Consider the following 24,617-nt stretch of genomic DNA (forward strand, 5'->3'; position numbering starts at 1 on the left):
ACGACAACGGGACGTCACGTGACACCTCAGCTCCATAAGGCGTCCCGTTGTCGTGGCAACTTGTCCGCGCATGGCGGCGTGATGTCACGCGACGACACATTGTCAAGGCAACGCAGCGCCGTTTGACGTCGCAGAGCCATGTCGACGGGACCCTGCAGGGGGAGATGCCGCCGGAGAAGGTAAGAGAAGTAAATATATAAATAAAATACACAAATAAACAAAAACATGATTTAATGGCAAAAAGTCTCCGGGTTAGCCTTCAATAGAAGGGGCAACCCTGCCTGCAGGTGCAATAATTTGAACACACCTTGTGTAACACCTCAATCATTTTAACACTGGATTCATTATTTAAAAATACGTTCAACAGTTTTGCAAAGCAATGAGCGGCTGACCCTACTGGTGGTGACAGGGTTAAAGGACTGGCACAGGCTTGTGTGTGGCACATGGATGAAAGTGTGTGGCATTTGTGTTTTCTACAATTGCACGCTTTTCACAGTTACTGTTTTTTTAAATTTTTTAACGTATATTGCTTTTATCGTGCAGGGATTGTGCAACACATTTTCTTACGGAACATCGGGTGATAAGAGAGAATTATTTTGGAAGTGAAAACCACTATATACTATATATGCAATGTGTTTGTGGTGTGCATTCTTTATTCCCCCACTTTCACCTATCTTGCATTGTTTATTTCTGATCGTGCAGGGGTCTTGCCTGCACCCACATAATTGTTCTTGTTTAATAACTTTGGTTGTTATATGTAACTTGTGCTGCTGTTCATCTCTAGCAGCATGTGTGTTTCACCACATACATAAAAGACAATTAAAGATGCCACCTGACTTCCTTCTCGCCCTGTGATATACAGGTGCATCAAACAATTCTGTTTTTTTTTCCCGTTCCCCTGTGTAATGAGCAACAGGGTGATTTGGTAACGCAACCCCTGTAGCTGCTGCTTTTGAAGCAAGGCTGTAACAGCCTGTAGAAGCCCCAGTGGTTTACATATCGGCTTAGCCCTCTCTTGGACACAGCAACAGCTACATAGTGAGAAGCTGCAATATGAGCTGGCTCCAGGCACTGTCATTTCAGTTCAGCCGCAGGAGTCTGGAAGATTCCTGTCATGTTATCCAGCGCCCACCCTCACAACACGCCTCCTCCCTCCCACTATCCCCCTTCCATCCCAACTGTATAAAAGAAAGGTGAAGTGAAAAGGCACATACAGAGGAGTCTTGAAACAGACTGAGGTTGAGAGGCACCTGACCTTATTCTCTTATTTCTGCCTGCACCTTCCCTAAACACCCTCACCCCATTACAGTTAACTCCAGTGGGACACTATGACCCCTACTGCCCTGCACATTGTGCTGCCCCTTCTGTTTTGGGTGGCACAAGGAAGCAGCCCCCAGCTTCGCAGAGCCAACGACCGCCATGGGCAGTGCACCTATACATTCACAGTGCCCAGCCCCAAAGAGGCCAGTTGCACTGAGCCTAGAGAGGCAATGACTGCCGTCCAGGACCTGCAACGGGACAACTCTGTCCGTCGCCAGGAGATGGACGCTATGCAGACTAGGCTCAGCCTGCTTGAGAAGTTGGTGAACCAGTTCCTAGGAGGAGAGGTGCCAGCGATACCCACTCCAGCCACCCAAGCCCTGAAAGATCTCCAGCAGGAGGTGGAGAGGCTGAGGATGGAAAAGGATGAGTGGGAAGGACAACGAGGCAGCCTGGAGATGACTTACGCTGACCTCCTGAAGGAGAAGTCTACCTTGGTGGAGGAAAAGCAGCAGCTGAATGAGAGGATGGAGAGGCTGCGCCAGGGGAAGTGCCCTCAAATTGCAGAGACATCCAGGACTAGGGACCAGCAAGCGTCACCAAGACAAGGTGAGACCAAATCCTTCTCCAGTCAACAAATGTATCCCATAGGCTGTTGAAAGGACATGCAATGCAGTAGAGACCCTTCCAGCAGAGGCAGGGTTATTCCATCTCTTAGAGAGCTATTCAGTAAACTGTGATGGTGCCTGTCAGGGCATTATCATGTGGAAATTCCCATCATCACAGTTTAATGATTAACTCCCTCAGTCTGGATGGCATTATTGACAGGTAGAGGAGGGATAAAATGTGTCAGCCCATCATAATAAAAAAAAATACGAAACATTAACTTTGCAAGAAAAAAAAAGAAAAGAAAGGTTTTAGAAGTTAACGCGTTAACCCCTTCACTACCAGAGAGCGCCGCCACGCATTCGGAGCAGTCCCTACTGCTGACAAAGCGGCTAATAACTAAGCACGTCTAAGCACGTCGCAGACACCTTCTTCAGACATGCGCCTGCAGCAAATAATTGCATTATTGTTTACTGAATTCATACAGATTGTACGCTCTGTGGGACGGTTGTCCTCTTTTCCCTGTGTACATGAAATAGTTTATTTGTGTATATTGCTAAGTGCTGTGTGCATTTTTGCCACCAAACAAAAATAAGGCCGCGCTTATAGTGCCGGCGACGTGACGGTCAGGCGACAGTCGCTGGAAAATCAAATAGCGATGACTTCCAGCGATTGCGACCAATCCCTGGCTCCGTTGTGCCGTCCCGTCGCGCTTACTGTAAGCGCACGCAATGGCGGCAATTCATTTGTTTTGCCGCGACGTCGCGTCGCTGTCGCCGGCACTGTAAGCGCAGCCTAAAATGAGTCATCATATATAGCACTGGTTGTACTTTAAAAGAGAGTACTTAAAGAGAGTACTTAAAGAGAGTACTTAAAGAGAATACTTTAAGTACTTAAAAGTTGTACTTCAGGCAGAGAGAATCCATGCCCCTAAGAGCTTACAATCTAATTGGCCGCTCAAAGCAATGGGGGAGGGGGCATTAGGAAGGCTATACGTTTCCCTACAAAAAAATTTGATAGGAATCTGTAGGTAACTCAAAGCTCTAGTAGCCATAAAGAGTGTGGTATGTATCAACAAGAGAAATCTCTGCAGATGAAGCGTTTTGAGACTTCACTGATCTCTTTTCCACATGTTCTCACTCATACAGTAACACTGCTATCATGCAGATGTCCAGGGACGGGCAGTTAGCCATTCTGTATTACTGCGCACACCATTTCATCTTTCCAGTGCTGGAGGGGCCATTAAAACATTTCAATGGAGTACATTCATAATGAAAGAATAACACTAGATGTATAACCAACTTAATAGTCCTATTAATCATAATAATAATAATAATAATAGGATGTTATTGTATAGCGCTGCTAGTTTTACGTAGCGCTTACAGGCACAGTCTCTGCCCCGTGGAGCTTACAATCTATGGTTTTGGTGATTGGGGCACAGGGAGATAAAGTGACTTGCCCAAGGTCACAAGGAGCCAACACTGGGAATTGAACCAGGTTCCCCTGCTTCAAACTCAGTGCCAGTCAGTGTCTTTACTCATTTGCTTTATTGCACTGAATTTGTTGGTTTACCATCAAGTATGTAATATGATGCTAAGTAGGACTGTGATTCTAAGTAGCAGAGGAGCCTGCCTACAGATTGCATAATTATACAGTGAAGATGCACGAGCAGAGAAATAGTTATAGCATTCTTTGAAGTTTCGAAGTGCCTAGAACCTCAGGCCCTTTAATTGCAGCACATTTCAGGGCCTCCAGCAGTGAAACTTTATAGCTTCATATATATATTTTTTTTAAAGTTATGGTGGGTGAAAAAGGCGACAAACTTCCACCATATAGCATATAAATAGATCACTCGTGAGCACATTCACATGTCTTAGACAGGTCTGCAACCCTGCCTTTCACAATTATCACCTAGCATACAGTGCTCCCACTGCAGCAAGGGATTCTGGTAATTGACATGCAAATTAGCACACTGTGTCACCTTTTGCCTGAAATCCACTTTTACATGGAACCCTTATAAAATACTGCTCGCTGTTGACACAGCTTTTAAGCACAGCATGGGAATCAGATGCAAAGCCAGAGAAACCACTCACATATATCCTGGTACAATAGGCATTTTAAATGGGAAACAGCTGTTTTCTAGAAATTAAAGGTGCAGTTCCACCTTCATGGGACTATTCTGGGTCTAATGGAGGCTGGAACTGGGCTGCGGGGGGTGCTGCAGCCCCCTTTGGGTTTATATATTTTTACATTTGGTTTAGGACATTTGGCCACGGCTGTTTTGCCGCCACTTACCTCCCCACCGGGACATCTCTCCGCAGGCCGCATCGCCACCACGGTAAACCCCTAACTATTATCCCTTACCCCGACAACTCCTAATATTAACCCCTAATACTAATCCTGCCTCCTACCCTTAAAACGTTATCCTCTTAGCCTAAAACGCCTTACCCTGAAGACTTTAATCCCTTACCCTAATCCCCTTCCCTAAAGACCTTAATCCTTTACCCTAATCCCCTACCCTAAAGACCTTAATCCCTTACCCTAATCCCCTACCCTAAAAACCTAACCCGTTACCCTAAATACCTTAATCCCCTACCCTAAAAACCTAACCCTTTACCCTAATCCCCTACCCTAAAGACCTTAATCCCTTACCCTAATCCCCTACCCTAAAAACATAACCCTTTACCCTAATCCCCTACCCTAAAAACCTTAATCCCTTACCCTAATCCCCTACCTTAAAAATGTAACCCTTTACCCTACCCTAAAGACTTTAATACTTTACCCTAATCCCCTACCCACAAAACCTAACCCTTTACCCTAATCCCTTACCCTAAAGACCTAAATACTTTACCCTAATCCCCTACCCAAAAAACCTAACCCGTTACCCTTAAACCCCTATCCTTAACCCTGTACCCTATCCGCTAAAACCTCATCAATACACTTACCTTGGTGATGCGGCTGCCAGCCGAGTGTCCCAGCTGCGGCAAAGGATCCCTCGCCAGCCAAACGCCAGCGGAGACTGGGACACGGCGAATAGGCCCCGACCAACTGTCCCGTTCCGTTTTATATTATGGTAACACATGTATGTTAGTGATTTTGTATGTACAACACCCCCACACCCAAAACAGTAGTTCATAATATTTGGACGTATATTGATTCCTAGCTGTTTAAACATTTTGTCCAGGACCTCTTAAAGAGAGCAGGCATTGGGATTTTCAGGAAATGTCGTTACTAAGTACTCTCATCCTGATCACAAACATCAATATGAGATCCTCCAGTAGTATTTAGAGAATTGTATTATAATTTATTTATAACTAGCTGAGAGACCCGGCGTTGCCTGTGAGGTAAATTTCCCGCTAGGAGGGGGGGACACAGTGGACAGGAGGGGGGGGACAGTGGACAGGAAGGGTGGGGGGGGGACAGTGGACAGGAGGGGGGGACAGTTGACAGGAGGGGGGGACAGTGGACAGGTGGAGGGGGGACAGTGGACAGGAGGGGGGGGGACAATGGACAGGATGGGGGGGTTGCTTAAAATATTCCGGGTCCCTCCTCTCCACTCCCCCTGTATGTTTCTCCGCTCCCCCCTCTCTCGGCTCCTACGCCCCCCCCCATGCGCAGCTCCGGTCCCCACCCTACAGTGTTTACACACACACACACACACAGTGTCCCACTCACACACACAGATATGTCACCTCTCCTTCCGGGCGCCGCCATCTTAGGCACTCGGCGCCGCGAGGGAGGAAGGGGGTCCTTCCGGGTGCCGCCATCTTAGGCACTCGGCACCGTGAGGCAGCTGCAGGCTGCCTGCCCACTGCCTGTCCCCCCGCCGGGGAGGGAGGTGAGTGAGCGCCGGGGAGGGAGGTGAGTGAGCGCTGGGGAGGGAGGTGAGTGAGCGCCAGGGAGGGAGGTGAGTGAGCGCCGGGGAGGGAGGTGAGTGAGCGCCCGGGAGGGAGGTGAGTGAGCACCGGGGAGGGAGGTGAGTGAGCGCCAGAGTGGGAGGTGAGTGTGATGGGGGGGGGGAGAGGACAGAGAGTATGTGTGTGTGTGTGTGTGTGTGTGTGTGTGTGTGTGTGTGTGGCCGAGAGGGAAGAGAGTGGCAGTCGGGTGACGTAAGACCCACCAATCTAATTGGCCAGAGGCTGAGGACCAATCGGATTCACCGCAGCTAGCACCAACCTATCGATTTTATATATTAAGAAGTGTCAACATATTCTGCAGTGTGGTTCAATGGGGGAACAGTGATTACATAAACAGTGACCAACTAAATAAGAACACATGAATACAAAACGGTACAATAAGGCTAAGGCCCCGCTCCCTCTGTCAGCGCTCCCGCACTGCAGACAGGCGGGGCGCTGACATACACAGACCGCGATATGCGGTCTGTAGGGAGCGGGAGCCAGAGCGGGAGTGGGAGGGAGTGGGAGGCTTGAGCGGGAGGGGGTGGCGTGGCTTGAGCGGAGGGACCCGCTACTCTCCCCCCCCTCCCTTCCTCCACGGGCTCGGGCTGGAGCTGCTGATTGAAGTAATCACAAGCAACACACACACTCATACACACACGCAGGTACTCATACACACACGCAGGCGCGCACACACACACACGACAGAGGCAGGCACTCCACACTCCTCCCCGCTCCCCGAAGCCTCACCTCCTCCGGAAGCCTCGCCTCCTCATTGGCTCACAGCCAGTCATTTGACGCTATGGTGACGCTTCGCCAAAGACAAGTTAAGGGAAGTTGTCGAGGCCTCACACGATCCCCTGGCATTTAATTTAAATGTCTTGGGGCAGATCGCAGGGCCTCTGCAACCGCCGTGCCCCCTGAAAAATCTTGCGCCTCCCAGTTTGTGCACCCCTAATCTAAGGGATTAAGGGGGAGATTTGAAAGAAAAGGTACAAGTGGCTGCTCATTATGACACTGAAAATACACTAATCAGTGTATCTTTGGAATCTCTACAGCTTTCTTTCATTAGTTATGAGCTATAACTCCAGTAATGTAAATGTAAAAATGTTGCAGTTTTTAAACATATCCTGCATTATGAATTAGTCTTTAAAAGTGAAGAGACGTTACCATGGCTGGGTGCGCTTAGCATACGGCCTTTTCTATATACGTTGCCAAGTGGGGCTGCACCCGTAATCAATACATGTAATATGTGCTCATTTGCATGTCATTTCCCAGAATCCCTTGCTGCAGTGGAAGCACTGCATGCTTGGAGATAATGGTGAAAAGCAGGATTGCAGACCTATCTCAGACATGTGAACGTGCTCACAAGTGATATTTTCATTTGCTTCATGTAAAAAAAGAAAGAAAGAGCTATAGTGAGCTTGTGGAATGAAAAGCTAGAGAACCAGTAATTAAAACGTCTCTTCTGGGAATGGCTAAATGTAGCTGTGGAAGTGTTGGGGATGGGGGATGTTGATTGGATTCCATAGATAACTTTTTAATGTCACCGTTTGACCCTGTGAGGTTACTGTATGTCTGAAAGCTCATGACCTACTCCTCTGTCCTTATTCAAGTGACAACATATTCATTAGGTAGCAAGGACTGGTAACAGGACACAGGACATACTGTAGCTAAAGCGTTACCAGGATCTTACCAGGATCGGATATCAGAGAGGTATTTATGGCTTGTAAGTGATAATTGCAGACCTGTCTAAGACATGTGAATGTGCTCACAAGTGATATTTTTATTTGCTGTAAACTGTACGGTGGAGGGCTTTTGTCACTTTTTTTTACCAACCATAACGTTTTTAACATGTAAGTGATGAGAATATTCATTTCATAGCTTTAGAGAAAATACATCTGAGTTACATACAGTAGTACACATAGGACTCATTCTGTTTCTACTTAATTCACTGCAATACCCACTGCATACTGAAAAGTGGGAAATGCTGATAACATTGCCAGGAAGTATGGGGTATGGATGAGGGACCCCGAGTCAGAGTGAAACAGACCTAAGTTAGGAAAACTTTCTGATTATCTAGCTCTAGAAAAATCCATTATTACAGTACTCCTGTTCTGTATACAAATGGGAATACAGACCGAGCACAGTGTTATTCAGTGTCAAAGGCCAACGATCTAAGTGAACATACCAGCACCTTGTAAACACCAGAACACTATCCACAGTAACACAAGGCTGCTAAGGTTATATCAAGCTGTAGGTTCACTGTAGGTTGTGATAGCCTACATTCCAGAACCAATTCTGTATGCAAAATGTGCAAATTATAAAAGTCTAGATCAGTGTTCTTTGGAGTCTATCCCTTGTCCGGAAATGTGACAATTATAAGAGAGACCTGTTCATTTGATCCTGCCCCATCCCCTGTAGATTAGTGACCAAAGGTAATTCTGGATCATTGGCTAGTACTTTAAACTAAGCATCAATTATCTTATTGTGTGCTACGTTTTCTATCCTTAAATCCAAACTAGGGGTACTCTTCTTGCAAGTTTGAACTGCCGCCAAAACATATGGGAATGGTCTAGTTTCTGCTTCTGTTACCATTATACTTGGGTTTTTTTTTCCCAGTGTCTCAATGGGGTGCAGATGGTGTGGGATACCAGGAGTTGAAGTCAGAGCTGACGGCACTTCCAGCCTCCAGGATGATTCCAGAGAGCGTTTCAGCTCTTGACAAGTCAGAAAAAACGGACACTGGTATGTAAGACTGTTTCTTCCCTTCATCCCTTTCCCTTACATCCTTGTCTTTTTAGTCTTTAGAGTCATGACAATGTCTCCACTACACCCACCAAGCTCTTACAGTGATTTTTCCATTACCAAATTCCTACAAGGCCTTATTGCCATTAAAGTAATGTCTAACACTTCAGCTGACGATATGTATACATCCACCATGGGAAATCATAAGTACATTTCACTGGCATGTTCCTATGATATAATAGAAAATGGGAGTGAAAAAAAATATGTTTCACACATGTGGAACCTTAAGAAGGAAGATTGCCAGTTCATGGTGGAGCTTTTCCCCTATAAATTCAGTGTCATATGTAGAGTTGGCAGCTATCATCCCCAAAAGATACTCTGCAGAACCAGCTCTCTCTGGAAGTAGCCAATATTCTAAAACTCACAATAACATAGTTGCTATCCTTATAGAATGATTTCTTTAGATGTAAAGTCTGATCTTTTTCACACTCCTGTATCTCACTATCTAATTGAACCCGATACAAAAGGGTTGGAAATTCTTGTCTCTAGAAAACATGTTTGCCATACTAAATGACAACAAAGGGTATTAACACAGGCGTCACTTTCTCTCCCTCCTGTTCCTTTCTAAGATCTCAATTGAAGTAATGTCAAGCTATCCACCGTTCCCACGTGGAACTGACATTCTGTTTCCTTTCAGGAGGTTGTGGTGAGCTTACCTGGGTTGGGGAACCCACTGCATACCGAAAAGCTGATAACATCGCTGGGAAGTATGGGGTATGGATGAGGGACCCTGAGTCAGTGCCTCCATATACACAGGACACAATCTGGAGGGTCAATACAGTAGGAGCTGATATACGTCAGGTTTTTGAATATGAGAACCTTGACCAATTAACCCAAGGCTACCCAGCCAAGGTCCATGTCCTGCCTCGTTCCATGGAGAGCAACGGGGCAGTTGTCTACAGGGGCTCTCTGTACTACCCACGCCGCAAATCTAGAATACTTGTTAAGTATGACCTCAAGACTGAGACCATTGCAGTGCAGAGGGAGCTTCCAAATGCTGGCTACCATGGTCAGTACCCTTACTCTTGGGGTGGCTACACTGATATTGACCTGGCTGTTGATGAGATGGGTCTGTGGGTGATCTATAGCACAGAGAAGGCTAAGGGGTCCATAGTTATATCCCAAATGGACCCCAAGACCCTAGAGGTGAAACAGAGCTGGGAAACTCCAATTCGAAAGCAGTCAGTGGCTAATTCCTTCATGATCTGCGGCACACTATACACTGTTGGAAGCTATTCTTCCTCAAGCACCACAGTTAACTCTGCCTATGATACTCGCACAGGCATCCGGCGGCAAATAAACATCCCCTTCCAGAACCAATATGGGTATGCCAGCATGATTGATTATAACCCAACTGAGAAGAGAATCTACGGCTGGGACAACTTCAACATGGTGGCCTACGATGTGAGGTTGGCCAAGATGTGAGCAGAGATGGGAAAAGAGAATTAAGCGAAAGGACAGAGTGGGAAGACTGCTAGATGGCATGGGATACATTAAGAGGGAGGGGTAAGCTTTGCTAAAATTAGAAAGCCAAAAACCAAGAGGAACAACCTCTAATCTGCCTCCTAATAGTCTCTGTGCTTTGGCCAATGGAATCTACGCTCTCGCGCAGTAAGACACCTCCATCTTACTGAGATGGAGGGAAACAACAAATGCTTTAAATATTTACGTGGAATTCAGGGCTGCTAATGATATGCAAGATACAGTATAGAAGCAACAGCTTACACATAACATTGTACACATTCAGTCTGTATTACGAGCATCTGATTGATTAGACCAATGAGACAGACCAATGAGGGCAAGGCTAGGAAAATGTCCCAATGATCAAGCCCAAGGAAAATCATGGACTACAATAAGTGTATTCTGTACACATGTGGGAATACTGATTGAGTGACATGTGTATGTGAGGCAGAGAGACTACAAGAGGAAATCATTCCAAGTTAGAAACAGAGGGTCAAATGGGGGACTAGTTCTGAAAATGACCTGTTGACCTCAAGCAATTAGTGTCACTTTGATTTCCCTACAGCTAAGCAAAAACTTGCAATGGAATGTCAAAGCAAAACATCCATACTAAAGGGAGAGGGTAAGAATGCTCCCGGGGACTTAAACATGCAGTTACACTGGCTCAAATGTAGGCGGCTATCTACACGAAAACATATTAAAGCTGCAGTTCAGTCTTTTTTTTTTTACTTCAATAGTTTCATGTGTGCAATCTCTAATTACCTAAAGAACTGTATAGCTGCAGGTCAATTCGTTCTCCATGTATTGATAGGCGAAATTTGGTGACATAATTAGTGAAGGGATCTGTTTTTCTTCTGCTTCTGTCGCTCAGTGGAAGCTCATGAATATTCATGAGCACTCCTGCACTGACATGTGCTAGAGGGAGGGCAGGGCTGACAAAGGGGTGTGCCAGGGCTTGTGACAGGACATGAAGGGGCAGTGCCTTAGCAAATGGCTGTTAAAATAGAATACAAGAAAATTGGCCTTTCAAAGTTGTTTTTTTAAAAACAGAAAATGCTAAAAGTATTTTTTCTTACTACAGAACTGATTTATTAAAAAAAAACACAGGATATTGACTGAACTGCAGCTTTAATTTGATTTAACAGTTATTTTATATTTCAAGATAAGTACCGTATATTAGCATTGCTAATTTGGGCTCAAAAGTCTAACGTAGAAAAGCACAACAGAAAATATTAAACAGGTCTTTCCCACCTTGATTTGCATGTGATAAAACAATAGCAATTTGTACATTAAGGATGAAGGATCGAGAAAGTGCAGCTTCTATGTATAATGTTACCATCACTCTGTGGCTCAGCACATACTGTACTGGGAACTATTGGAACATTTTCTCTTCCCCACTATGCCCCTTGGAGGTTGATCTGCAGATCAGAGTGTGAGTATATGTTACAAGCCTTCTACCACCGAGATAACTGCATGTATTGTCTCGACTACTCCCCTGCAAGAGGAGCCAGCAACACAGTGCTTTTAGAATGCGTCGCTGACATCTCCGGCAACAAACGGGTTTTATACAGCTTGTTGTAAAATGGTTCTGTGATCCCATCCAGGTCAACGGAATTTCATTTTATTATTAATAATCCAGAAATACAACTGGGTAGTTCCAGCAATTAGAGTCTGATCTGCTAGACATATACTGTATAGCTACATAACTATCCTGAGCATGAACAACATAGGGAGAGCTAATGCTTTACAGCCGCTGCTACAAGGGCTTGCAGTGCATTGCAGAACTGGATATTGAAACTTGCAGAATGTAAAAATGATGTGCAGAAATGTACATGTTTTCGCAGAATCTTAAAAAAGTATATACGAAGAGAGAGTGTAAGAATATATTTAGGGTTTCTGGTTTTCTGGTTTTCTAATTACCCACGTTTATGTATCACGGTAATTAATAATAATTTGAATCTTGTGTATTTAAAACAATTATGTTTTTGTGTAAATGATGTCCAAATTTAAGGTGTTATTGTTTATCTATGAGTATACACATTCCTAGTTATAAAGCAACAGTTAGTAACACAGATGTAAGGTTATTAGTAGGTATCCTGCATTCATTAAAGTGACTAGGAAACCATTAATAGAAATAAACTGGAAAGATTAATAATTATCTCCCTTTGATCATTTTTCATAGTCAACAAATGTGTTTTAGGGTTGTTCTATTAATGATGCTAAAATCGAATATCAGAAGCCTTAAATATAACATTTAAAGAATCAACTTTTAATAAATTGTAAATGTATGGAACTTTTATTTGTTCAAGACAATAAAAGGTTTTATAAATGGTATTTGGAAATTATCTTAATTTCATCTTATAATATGAGACAATGAATGATGAAAATAAAATGAGAGATTTGCACTTGACACCGTCTTTTGGTCTTGGCTCTAAAACGTTTTTGAGTGTTGGATTATGGGAAAATTTGAGTATCTGTGTCATTTGCAAACATAATGGTAATAAATAACAAATATACCCAACAGGTAAGCATAAGGATGTTAACTCAACTGCAACTGATTGACTGATATACTGGACTTGTAGAGACAGAGACTAGAGATACAGGTTAGATGGCAGTATATATCTCTGTTCAACTATGTAACCCTCCAGGCTCTTAAGGAGTTTACATCATGATAGACTATTTAAATGGCTGTGCTCAGTGCCTCATACTTTATCAGGGTGCTGGATCCGTGCAGGCTGGTTTGGCTATGTAGATGTTAGCATGAAGGGCGCGAGGAACTTTTATAGTACAAACAAAAAGCTTTACTGTACTCACATCTGTTGATAATGCTCCACATACATGGGCAGGCTTCACATGGACATTAACTGGTGTAAAACAATAAGGTTACTCTGTTCTTCTTCCCTTGGTAGTTCCCACTCCTACACTAAGGATGTACTTTGGCTTCTTTAGGATATCATCCCCTTGATAGCTCTCACTCATACGCTGGGGAGGAACTTATTACTTGTGTCCTTTAGTAATGTTAGATTGACAATCTCTTGTATAACTTCCTCAATGCCCATGACCCTGGTTGGGACACACAAATATTCTTGGGGATCAGTATACCTTTACTGTGGACGGCATTCTTCCCCTATACTTAACAGATTGTGAGTTTACTGACTCTCGGTGGGAGTACACTATCTTCAGGGATCGGTATTCCGCTACTCTGTGCACCGTCTACCTTGTCCATACCTATTGGATCAGAACTGTACTAGGGACCTTCAAACTATACTCTGGAGTGTCTATTCTAAGAACTCCCTGCTGAGCACTTGTCTGCTCCTCTTCTGGTCAGTGAACAATCTCTGTTCATTATTATGGGCTCTATCAGTAATGGATATGTTCCCTAACTAAAAACAACAAAAGGTGACAGGACATCCTTACTACACAACTATAAACTCAAACTTATCTACATAATTTATAGTGAGGCCTTCTCTGACTGCTACTATTGAGGAACCTGATTCTAGAACACTGGGTGGCATATATATATATCGCACAGCGTACCAGAATGAATGGCAAATATGTGTATTAAAAACACACACAAACATATATCACTGACTCACATGAAATGAGGAAAAAAAGCAAACTCCTTGCAGTTCCAGATGAGAGCTGATCAGTTCAATGATCGAATACAGATGGGACCCAACACGGTGAGTCCCCGGACAACAGCTCGCAGCACTTGGGAAGAAGAGAGATGCAAAATAGGAGCTCAACAGCTGATCCACCACTGAGGCGTTCTGCACCCGGCTGCGCGCACAAACTCCGAGATGGGGGAAAGCCTCCGCTCACACTTCCAAACAGCTGAACTGCTCACAGCTGATCAGGAGGCTCCAACCACCATATGCGTGATGACGTAGTAACGTGATAGTGGTGACCTCTACGCGTTTCGCACGGGAGTGCTTCATCGGGGTGACATCACTAGCATACGGGGACTGGTATATATACCCTTCCCATGGATTCAGTAATCACAATTGCAAAGCTGTGGCCAATCTTCCACAAATGGTTAAATTACACCAAACTTTAAAAAGAATAGCAATATCAACATCACCATGGTATATATGTAGATGCTTCTGAAAGGATGCATTACTTTTCACAATAGGTATAAATGAAGGGACATCTATAGTAGAGAACAAACATAAGTGTATGTCCTACTCCCTTATTATATTTCATAATACACTAAAATGTAAAAAAAATAAAAAATAAAATGGACTCGGCCCGTCTTTGCCAGGTGGGTGTGTGCAAGTGAGAAAAAGGGAGAATCACCTGCACTGCTACAAACAGCTGTGATGAACTAGCTTAATTAGGGCAGAACCACTTGAAAGACTTTCTAACCAGTAGTAAAACTATAGATGTGGTAGCAGTGCAGGTGATTTTGTTGTTGGTGATTTTGTTTCCATGTACTCGCATACGCCCATCTAATTGGCTGGTAGGAATTCTCCCACACTCGGATTGGCTGCCGTATTTCATGAATGAACTCTGAAATACTATAAGGATGCCTCAGCCAATTCGGAGAGCAGATTCTAAGCGCTAGAACAGCAGCGGTAAAATTTGAAACAACCAAAAAAATGATCTTGGAGAAATAGCAGCGAGACGTCTTCAGATATTTCAGGTCGAAATATTTTCTAAGTCCCACTTTTCGGGGCCAAGTTCTGAGAATAGAACGTAGCGGTCGCAGCTAAGCTTGCAAGTCGAAAACAGTTCCAGGACATTTGGGGCTAACTCCCGGTCAAGGGATTTCAGCACCTCTGGAAGAAAGAGAGCGCTGGCGTCAGGAACTTCATGCCGATTTGAGTAACAGGACATTTAGGGACAAGTCTCGGTCAACCTAAAGACTTTGTTTTATGTACCATTTCACCTAGGAAAGTCTAGTTTTGCAGTCCAGACCCCCAGCAAGTGTGTTTTCTTCTGTATTTTGTAATCCACGGTGTGTACATCTGTTTCAATGGAATTAATGACAATTTGTTTTACTAACTTGTTTTGCTCAGTGAATGATCCTGGTAAAAAAGGTGTAAATACCTGGTCTCCCATGACACTAATATATATATATATATATATATATATATATATATATATATATATATATATATATATATAAATAAATATATCCCTTCAAACGTATATATATGTTTTTGTTGTGCTATCTAAGCCGTTTTTTCTTTTTGTTGTGCTATATATATATATATATATATATATATATATATATATATATATATACACACACACATACATATATATACACAAATACATATATACAAATATACACACACACACACACACACACACACACACACACACACACACACACACACACAATACTACATTGAACATCTTGTCTCTCTCATATTAATCTGAGTGCAGATTTTTAACAATCCGGTGGATTGTATCCAGTGGTGGATTTGGATTATTCAGCTCTGAAATTTTTAGTACCCAATATGCAGATGGATTTTGGTGGGGGGGATGGATTTAGTCAAAACAATCTGCAAAAACTTGGCAAACGGATCTGGACCAGTTCACCCATCTCTACATCTTCAGTCCAGATTGGCATATCCAAAAATACATACAGTATTTGGTAGCATGCTGTCCTTTAGCTTGATTTCCTATTAATTCAGGACTGGAGTCTGCAAGCACTGCCAGATGGTAGCATCTAGAAATGTCAAAATAAGTTATCTGGACCTTGGGTAAATTTAAAGAATGGAGCCCCTGCAAATGTTACGACATAACCTACTATGTCTATTTCCTCTCACCTCCCCCTCAAGTCTTTTTCTCTCCATTTCCCCATTTCTATTTCTTCTTTCCTTCCCCTAATGTTTCTCAGCTTCTTTCCCACTTATCACCGATGTCTCTCTTCTTTTCCCCTCATCACCTTACCACCGATGTCTCTCTTCTTTCCCCCTTGACACTATTTCTCAATCTCTCTCTCTCTCATGTAATTCTGTTTCTTTCATGTTTCTTGCCCACCTGCATCCATCTTCTCTCCTCCCGCATGTCTTGCTCTGTGTACTGATATGTCATCAGTATATTGACTGATGCAGAAAAAAAGGGGGGATCCCTGCTCAGCCTCAACAATATTACTTTTTTACTTTCTAGAGTGGTGCTGTCAGGGACAAGGCATATGTGACAAGAGAGAAAATAACCCTAAATGATGCACACTACTCTACTAAATCAAAAAAAAAAAATGTTATTAGATTAAATTTTGAATAACACAAAAAATACCTTTAAAACCTAAACTAAAGCGCTCTTGGTGAAGTGACTCAAAAATGATGTCCTCTTACAGAATACAACCTGTTATTATCACCATTACGAACCTGCAGAATAAAACAATCTGCTGGTTAATGAACTGTTGGTGTGTCTATTTATGTTCTGTATGTGGTTTCATGGGCAATAATCACCTAAAAAATAGTTACCAAACTTTTCACATTGAGACCATCTAGGTCCTACAGAGGTGATACTATAAAAGTGACATCATTGTAAGTGTAATGCTAAACTTGTTATACTGTAAGTGTATGCTAGCACTCTATTGCCACATGAGACTATATTTCTAGCTAAAAGCTAGTTGGTTATACTTGTTGTATGCATGTTATGAGTACCACAATATATCAATTAACCATTGGCTTGTGGTAAATACTCACAGGTAATATGATATTAATACCTTTGTCACCACATAATAAATACATGGTGTAAACCCACTGTCTATGTTAATGGTGTATAGCTCTTCCTTAAAAGTCTCACCAGGACTCTTGATATGATGCCCTGTGCTGACTACCAAACAAACCTTGTTCCACGGTTTAGGATTGAACTGATATCAGGGAGACCCAGCTGCGTGTATATAACACTTATCAGTCCCCTGCTGAATTACTACACATAAATCATGCTGTCTCAACTAGTGGTTGCCTGCATGGCCCACAACGTGATTAGCTAACAAAGAGCACCTCTTGATAAAGAGCCAACGCTTGAAACGCGTAGGTGTGGGCATTTTTGCCTGAGTATGCTGCTTTTTTCCATGTTGCTAATAAATTAGTCTTTTTTTTCCACTTTGGGAGCGCTCTCCTTTTTTTGATCATTCAACCTGCTGGGAGTAGTGCTGTGTCTTTTTTGCTCTTGTTGTTGTACCCGATTGAAGACGGAAGCACACCTATACCTGCATTAAAGAAGCAATTGCCCAGCCTTTAATGTAGTCATCCTGCAATTAAAGACTCCCGTTTGGTGTTTATGAGTCATTACCCTGGGAGTACCAGTCTGATTACGAATAAAGCTTCTGAATATGTGAAATCAACTCCATGTAAGTGCGATAGGTCAGTTTATTTTTATTCCCATTTTTTCATCTGTCATCTTTGGATCATAATCTCTCTTTGACCTGGAGTTAGAAGGTATGTTATAACAAACCAAAAGTAGTACCAGCACTCTCTGTCTCACAGCTAACGTTACTGAAGAAAACCAGTGGAATAAATATGAACAATTTTAATAAACTGAAATTATAGCAACAATAGCCAATGTGCCAATGAGAAAATTAATACCACCATGGGAAAAGTCAAAGTATAGGGGGTAGAGGGGAAAGAAGGAGAAGGGGAAAAAAACACATGAAACAAAAGGAAAAGACCACAAAATGGAATACATCTTTTCCCTGCTAATCAGGGCGTACCCCCAGCCCTACTAATATGTGGGTGATGCAGCTTTGTTTGATTATTACTTTTTCTTCTCGTCTAGTACATTAGAACTCTATTCACAAATTAAATCAACCAGTAAAAAAAATGGATTGTGCATTAAAATGTAGGGGATATCCCTCAGTTTGATAAAGAATATTATTTTTTCCAGCTCCAAAAAAAAATATTTTCAGTCATTTATTTAAACTTGCCGAGCAGCAAAAATATCACAAACCATCCAACATCCACCTAAGAAAATACCATGGCTTTATATTGGCAAAGCTGACTTGTATTAAAAAGAATATCGGCATTGAAGGTGAATTCCTCAAAAAGCCGGAGCTCCAGCCAAAGCCAGGACTTCCTGCCGACATAATGAGCCAATGGTTTCCTCTCCGAGAGTCCACTCATGAGGAGCTGCTGCTGCTGCTATAGAGCTACTGGCCGGGATAGGTGGGAGGGAAGAGAGTTTGCTCTCAATCATAAATATCCATCTTACTTCAAAATGGTATGAGCGCTAAATATTAGTGATTTTAAATGAACATGTCCGTTGTCAGCGCAAGGAGATTAAACTGCTGCTTTGGGATGTCTAGAAGAGTATCAAATCTGTGTTTAACCTTTCTACTGCCAGGCAACATACGACAAAAAGGAAAACCAAGCCCGACTGCAGAATTATCCTCACCATATAATGCCCCTTTTACTAAGCGACTAGGCTCATAGAAAAGATCATTTAACTATCCAAACGGACCAGTTGCCCAAAGAGTTTGGAACAATGATTCTATCACCACCAATAACCGTTTGCATTTTATCACTAATTTTTATGCCAATCCTCCCCCCCCGCCCCCATACAAGGGCAGGGTGGTAAAGTGAATACTAGAGTGACATGCAGCCACCTCTCGTTCAGAAAGTAAAGTAATTATTCATATATTAAAAATAATGTACAGCGTTTTCAAAACCTTACAAGTTTTCGTCTTCATGTCATTTGAAGAAGTCTAAAGTTTTGAAAACTATGTACATTAATTTCCACTATGTAAGACTTTGATGTTGGTCCATTAAACCAGGGGTGAGCAAACTTTTTATGCCGAGCCCCCCTTTTCATCCATAAAATTTCTCGGGCCCCCCCTGCCTGATGTAATCAAAATCACATGAAAAAAAAAAAAAACCCTTTATTAAACGGTATACAATATAAATCCAAATATGTTTAAATACTTACATATTTCAACAGCTTGCGCTTGCAAAATTAGGCTGCGTCCACGCTGCCGCTGAGAGCGGTGACATCACCAACTCTCCAAGCATGAGCACAGGGTGTCCTGCATAATTTTGCAAGCGTGGATTGGGGCTATTTGTGTGTGTGTCTGTGTGTGTCTGTGTGTGTGTGTATTGACTGCTGCTGAGCGCACATCAAAGTAAATTTTGTCTCCCCAAGCGCTAAGCTTGGGAGAGCGTACCTGCACAAAGACAATCCTTTGGGGGGGCATTCATCCACCTCTTTGCTACCTCCCTTTCCTCTCCCCCCCCTTTTTATTCTTCCTTCCCCTCCATGCTTTTTGTCTTGCTATCCCCCATTGTCATCCAAACTCCTACCTACAGTATTATTTATTTTTTCCCATTTTCAATGTTGTGTTTTCACAGTTTTTTTACATTATTTCTGTACATTCATAGTATGAGTGATATAGTGGCAGCCGACCCTTTCACTCGCAGAGGATCGCAGAGGGCAGGTTGCCAGCGGAGGAGAGCAGGAACACAGCGCTATTGCAGGGCAGACACCAAAGGAGGGGCGTTTGACTTCACCGTGCTCGGCCATGCTCCTCCCCGTACCTCCGAAGCCCCTGCGCATGCGCTCACACACCATCACGTTGCCGCCACCTGCACTATCCTATTCAGCCACCCGCACACATCTTCGGCTGCCCGCCCGTGCACATCTTCTTGGCCGCCCCTCGCGCACAGCGTCTGCCGGCCCGCGAAGCCAGTTTTCGTCTCATGCCGCCTGCGCCCCCCTAAATAATCTTGCGCCTCATTGCCCCCCCAGTTTGCGCACCACTGCATTACAACACACACTCTCTCGATCAATCACCACACACACACACCACATACACTCAATCAATCACCACACATGCACACTCAATCCCCCCCCACACACACACACTCAATCCCCCCCTACACACACAATCCCCCCACACACAATCCCCCCCCACACACACAAACTCAATCCCCACACACACAATCCCCCCCCCACACACACACACAATCCCCCCCCACACACACAAACTCAATCCCGACACACACACACACACACACACTTTCTCCTGGGGGGGGCGACATGCTCCAATCCCCCAACCCCCCATGCTGCTGAAAACTGGTGCGGGAAGCAGACAGGAAGAGAAGGAGGGGCTGTCTGCGTGCAGAGAGAAGTCCCGCCCCCTCTGCAAGACACAGACACATAGAAGCAGCAGCACGGAGCTTCTGGCCGCCCGTGCACAGCTCTGCCCGCCCCCAGGTTTCCCTGCAAGCAGCCCGCGCCCCCCCAAATCTTGCGCCCCCCCAAGGGGACGCGCCCCACAGTTTGCGCACCGCTGCATTAAAAGATATTGCAACCTACAAAGAATGTTCAGGACCAATCCCGCTATTAGAACAACAAATGAAAAGTCAAAAATTTGCTTTCAGGATACTTATATTCGTTTAAGATGGCCAATTACATGTACCTTGTTCTTGACAAAAATATTTGGCAAATTGGGACAGTCCCATTTATCTCAATCTTGCTCTTTCACCCCTTGTGTGACCTCTGCCAGTGTAAAGCATATTTATGAGGTTCATTGGATGTCACAAGGGCTGTGTGTTGTTCTTATGGCATCCAGTGGCTGTTCTAACCTTTTAATTGTGGGAGATTGCATCTGTAGCACTCAGGAAGCTGTTGACATGATCAGACCAGAAAGACAGGCCAAAGCCATGGGATGCATACAAGATCACATGATCGCAGTTCTAGATGTACCATGGCATTCCTGCCACCGTGAAAGACAGATTAAGATCTGTTCCCCCCCCCCCCCATTGATTTCTCCTCCTGCTTGCTTTGACTCAATAGGACAGTACTTGCTTTAGGTGTCCATTGTGGTTAACAATATGTAACGGGTATTCCCTATGAATACAACCGCTACTACCTGCTGTGCAACCTGTGTGGCTCTCAGGAGCCTAAGCCTCCGCTTGGGGAACCTGGGGTACATGCATATGGTACTGCACCGACACACTTTATTCGAGTAAATACCCGGTATGTACCTGGCAGATACCTGGAATGCGCCACTCCTAACCTCTGACAAGCCCCGTTGCATTTGCCTTCCCAGCCTGGGTTCATGCCTGGCTGATGGGCGGCTGATCTGTTAAATGATAATGATTAGGATTTAATAGGCTGCAATGCTTCGCGTGTCTACCAGATGGCATAAATTCATGAATTGTAATGCAGTTTATATATATATACTGTGCAGTATTGCAGCCAGCGGGAATAAAATGCTTCAATCCCTGCTTGGAAAATAACTCAATGTACTCGGGCAGAAAACAGTCACAAACCTCAATACACCCGGGTATACCCGAATTCGTGGGACTAGCCAAGCTCGAATAAAGTGTGTCGCCAGTGTACATCTCGTGGTGCAACGCCTCCACCTGGGAGGGATCCCAACGAAGTGGAAGAAGGCCCTCACAGGAAACAATCACACAAAGCAAACAATATAAAACAGGACTGGCTTTACTGCATAGCAAAACATATATCATCACAACCTTCATGCGCCACGGCGGACGCTAACCACACTGCGCCACGGCGGACGCTAACCATACTAGGCGTCACGGCGGACGCTAATCACACTAGGCGTCACGGCGGACGCTACCACCTCTGGCGTCACGGCGGACGCTAACCTCCCACAGAGTGATCCCACCCCGTGTCCAGTAACCCCCACCCAAATGTCTCGCACCCCCAAAGTCAAATACCACTGTGCATGTGTATGTGTGACTGCGCAGCCACTATGTCTGGTGATAGGCCTGGTTGGTGCACGTGAGTTGCAGGTTACCTGCCCGGGCTCCAGCCACGGGTACCGCGATATCACTGGAGATCCGCCCGATCCGACGTTGTCCTCCACACCGCGTTGGGTGAATTCCAGCGCGGATAATATCACCTTAGTCCCAGGGATGTAGGTTGTGTTCTGAGCCCAGAACCCACATCGCAGGGCCGCACGGATTCAGCACTGTGTCCCTGACTAAGCAACCAATTAATGGGGCAGTGTCTCTATCTAGGGCCTGTCCTTAAGCTCCACAAACTACTAGGTGGCTCAGGACCTAACTGGGACCTTGGGGGCTGCTGGCCTAATGCAGAGGGTCACTGACCCCTGCATCCACACCTTACCCCTAGCTGGTCTGGATCCTGACTGCCTGCGTGGCTGCAAAACCCCGCGAAATGTATCCTTATTCCTGCAGGGCCATACCTCAGCCCTATTGGCTCCCTGGGGTCATGTGTCTCTGCCCCTAAGCAACCTGGGGGCTGGCAGTCTATTCTCGCGCATGCGCGAGCTGTCTGGGCCTCCCGCGCTGTGCATTGCCATTGCGCATGCGCAACAGCCCTATGTATGGCGGCGCCCTGCTTCCCGAGCCGCCGGGCCGGTGGCAACGCGATCGCGGCCTTAGCGACGGCCCGATCGCGTCCCTAGCTACCAGGGATTCCTCTGCTCGCGCTCCGGCCCCCCCTCACTCCCTCGCACACAGCGTTTGGCCAAAGGGAGGAGGGGGTCAGCCACAACAAGGGGGGACCTGGCTACAAATATATAGTGAAGCCAAAAACAAAATTCCTTATGGAATTGCAATAAATTGGGAGGACACGAACAAAATACAGAGGGATATTTATCCAGGTCTCTCAGTTCCACACCAGGTCACAAAATCAGCACATATGTAAAATACATAGTTTCCCTTCATTGAGTCTGGTGCTGCTTTTTGTTCCCGTTTTCCAGCCAGGAGGCTATTATAACCCAAAGAATCCATTCAGGCCATTTTTGTCCAAAAACTTAATTAACGTCAATGGGAGTTTTAGTGCGATAACGGCCGCTTCAGACTAGAATGCATTACCCTCAGTCATTAGTTCATTTATGTGCTTGTGAAATTTCATGACATTTATTGGTGGTTGTGATACCTTTACATAGGAGGGACAGGAGCATTTCATAGACTGAATTAAACATGAAAGGCAATGGCGGTTTTGATAAAGGTGAAGGAAAGTTGGTCTGCAATTCTTCCATCAACTCAGAAGATAAGTAAATGGAGTATAATTGGTTCAGACGAGAGCCCATCCATCTAGAGATATGCAAACTTTTAACACACATCAGCAAGCTTTGTAAATTATCCCTTTCAGTCGGTGAAAAAGATTGCTTTGATCCAAAAAGTTCAATTAATGTAATGCCCATAGACTTGGGTAGATCTGTATCTAATTTGCAAGGCTGCTACATTGCCTCCAAAAAAAAAAAATTAAGAGGGAGTAGAGAAAGTTGCTGGCTAGGGAGAGAAGAGAATTGGCCTTTATGTGCAAGATAACAGGTCAACCCAATATTCTGGCAACTTCGTGAGTGGGGTACCTCAGGGATCGGTACTGGGACCCCTGCTTTTTAACTTGTTTATTAATGACCTTGATGTTGGCATCGAGAGTAAAGTCTCCATCTTTGCTGATGATACTAAATTGTGTAAGGTAGAATCAGAGCAGGATGTAATTTCTCTTCAAAAGGACTTGGGGAGACTGAAAACGTGGGCAGGTAAATGGCAGATGAGGTTTAATACAGATAAATGAAAGGTTATGCATTTGGGATGCAAGAATAAAAAAGGTGAATTACAAATTAAATGGGGATAAATTGGGGGAATCTTAAAGGAGAAGGATTTAGGAGTGCTTGTAGACAGCAGGCTTAGCAATAGTGTCCAAAGTCATGCTGCAAAGGCAAACAAGATATTATCTTGCATTAAACGGGCGATGGATGGAAGGGAAGCAAACATAATTATGCCCCTTTACAAAGCATTAGTAAGACCACACCTTGAATATAGAGTACAATTTTGGGCACCAATCCTAAAAAAAAAAAAAAAAAAGACATTATGGAACTAGAGTGCAGAGAAGAGCCACCAAATTAATAAAGGGGATGGACAACCTAATTTGAGAGGCTAGCTAAATTAGATTTACATTAGAAAAGAGGCGTCTAAGAGGGGATATGATAACTATATACAAATATATTCGTGAAAGTACAAAGGAGCTTTCAAAAGAACTATTCATCCCATAGGCAGTACAAAGGACTCGGGGCCATCCCTTAAGGTTGGAGGAAAGGCAATTTCACCAGCAACAAAGGAAAGGGTTCTTTACAGTAAGGGTAGTTAAAATGTGGAATTCATTACCCATGGAGACTGATGGCAGATACAATAGATTTGTTCAAAAAAAGGTTGGACATCTTTTTAGATGGGAAAGGTATACAGGGATATACCAAATAAGTATACATGGGAAGGATGTTGATTCAGGGATTAATCCGATTGACAATTCTTGGAGTCAGGAAGGAATTTATTTTTCCCCTTATGAGATATTGGATGATACAGTATGACTGGGGTTTTTTGTTTGCCTTCCTCTGGATTAATAAGTATAGATATAGGATAAAGTATCTGTTGTCTAAATTTAGCATATACTGAACTTGGACGAACGTCTTTTTTCAACCTCATCTACTATGTAAATTAAATTATGTAGGTTGGATTTTCATCCATCTTGCTGATAGACATTTATGGACTGTATCCACAAGCGTCACATCACATTGTGTGCTTTTAGCTCTCCTATGCAGTCTTAGCGATTCTATTCTACCTTGTAATAATTTAGAAGTGTAAAAACACTGGAATACATTTCATTGTTAGATCAGTTTTAAAATTCCCT

At 43.9% G+C, this 24,617-nt stretch overlaps 1 protein-coding gene across 1 annotated transcript; it reads left to right on the top strand.

The window, feature by feature from the left end:
- Positions 1-1,201: 1,201 nt before the first annotated feature.
- MYOC (myocilin) lies at positions 1,202-12,441 on the top strand. The gene is made up of 3 exons (XM_075616747.1): positions 1,202-1,869; positions 8,385-8,510; positions 9,208-12,441. The coding sequence occupies exons 1-3, from the start codon at positions 1,329-1,331 to the stop codon at positions 9,993-9,995; spliced, it is 1,455 nt and encodes a 484-aa protein (XP_075472862.1). The 5' UTR covers positions 1,202-1,328; the 3' UTR covers positions 9,996-12,441.
- Positions 12,442-24,617: the final 12,176 nt, after the last annotated feature.

Source organism: Ascaphus truei, chromosome 10 (genome assembly GCF_040206685.1).
Source record: "Ascaphus truei isolate aAscTru1 chromosome 10, aAscTru1.hap1, whole genome shotgun sequence".
NCBI classification, from domain to species: Eukaryota; Metazoa; Chordata; class Amphibia; order Anura; family Ascaphidae; genus Ascaphus; species Ascaphus truei.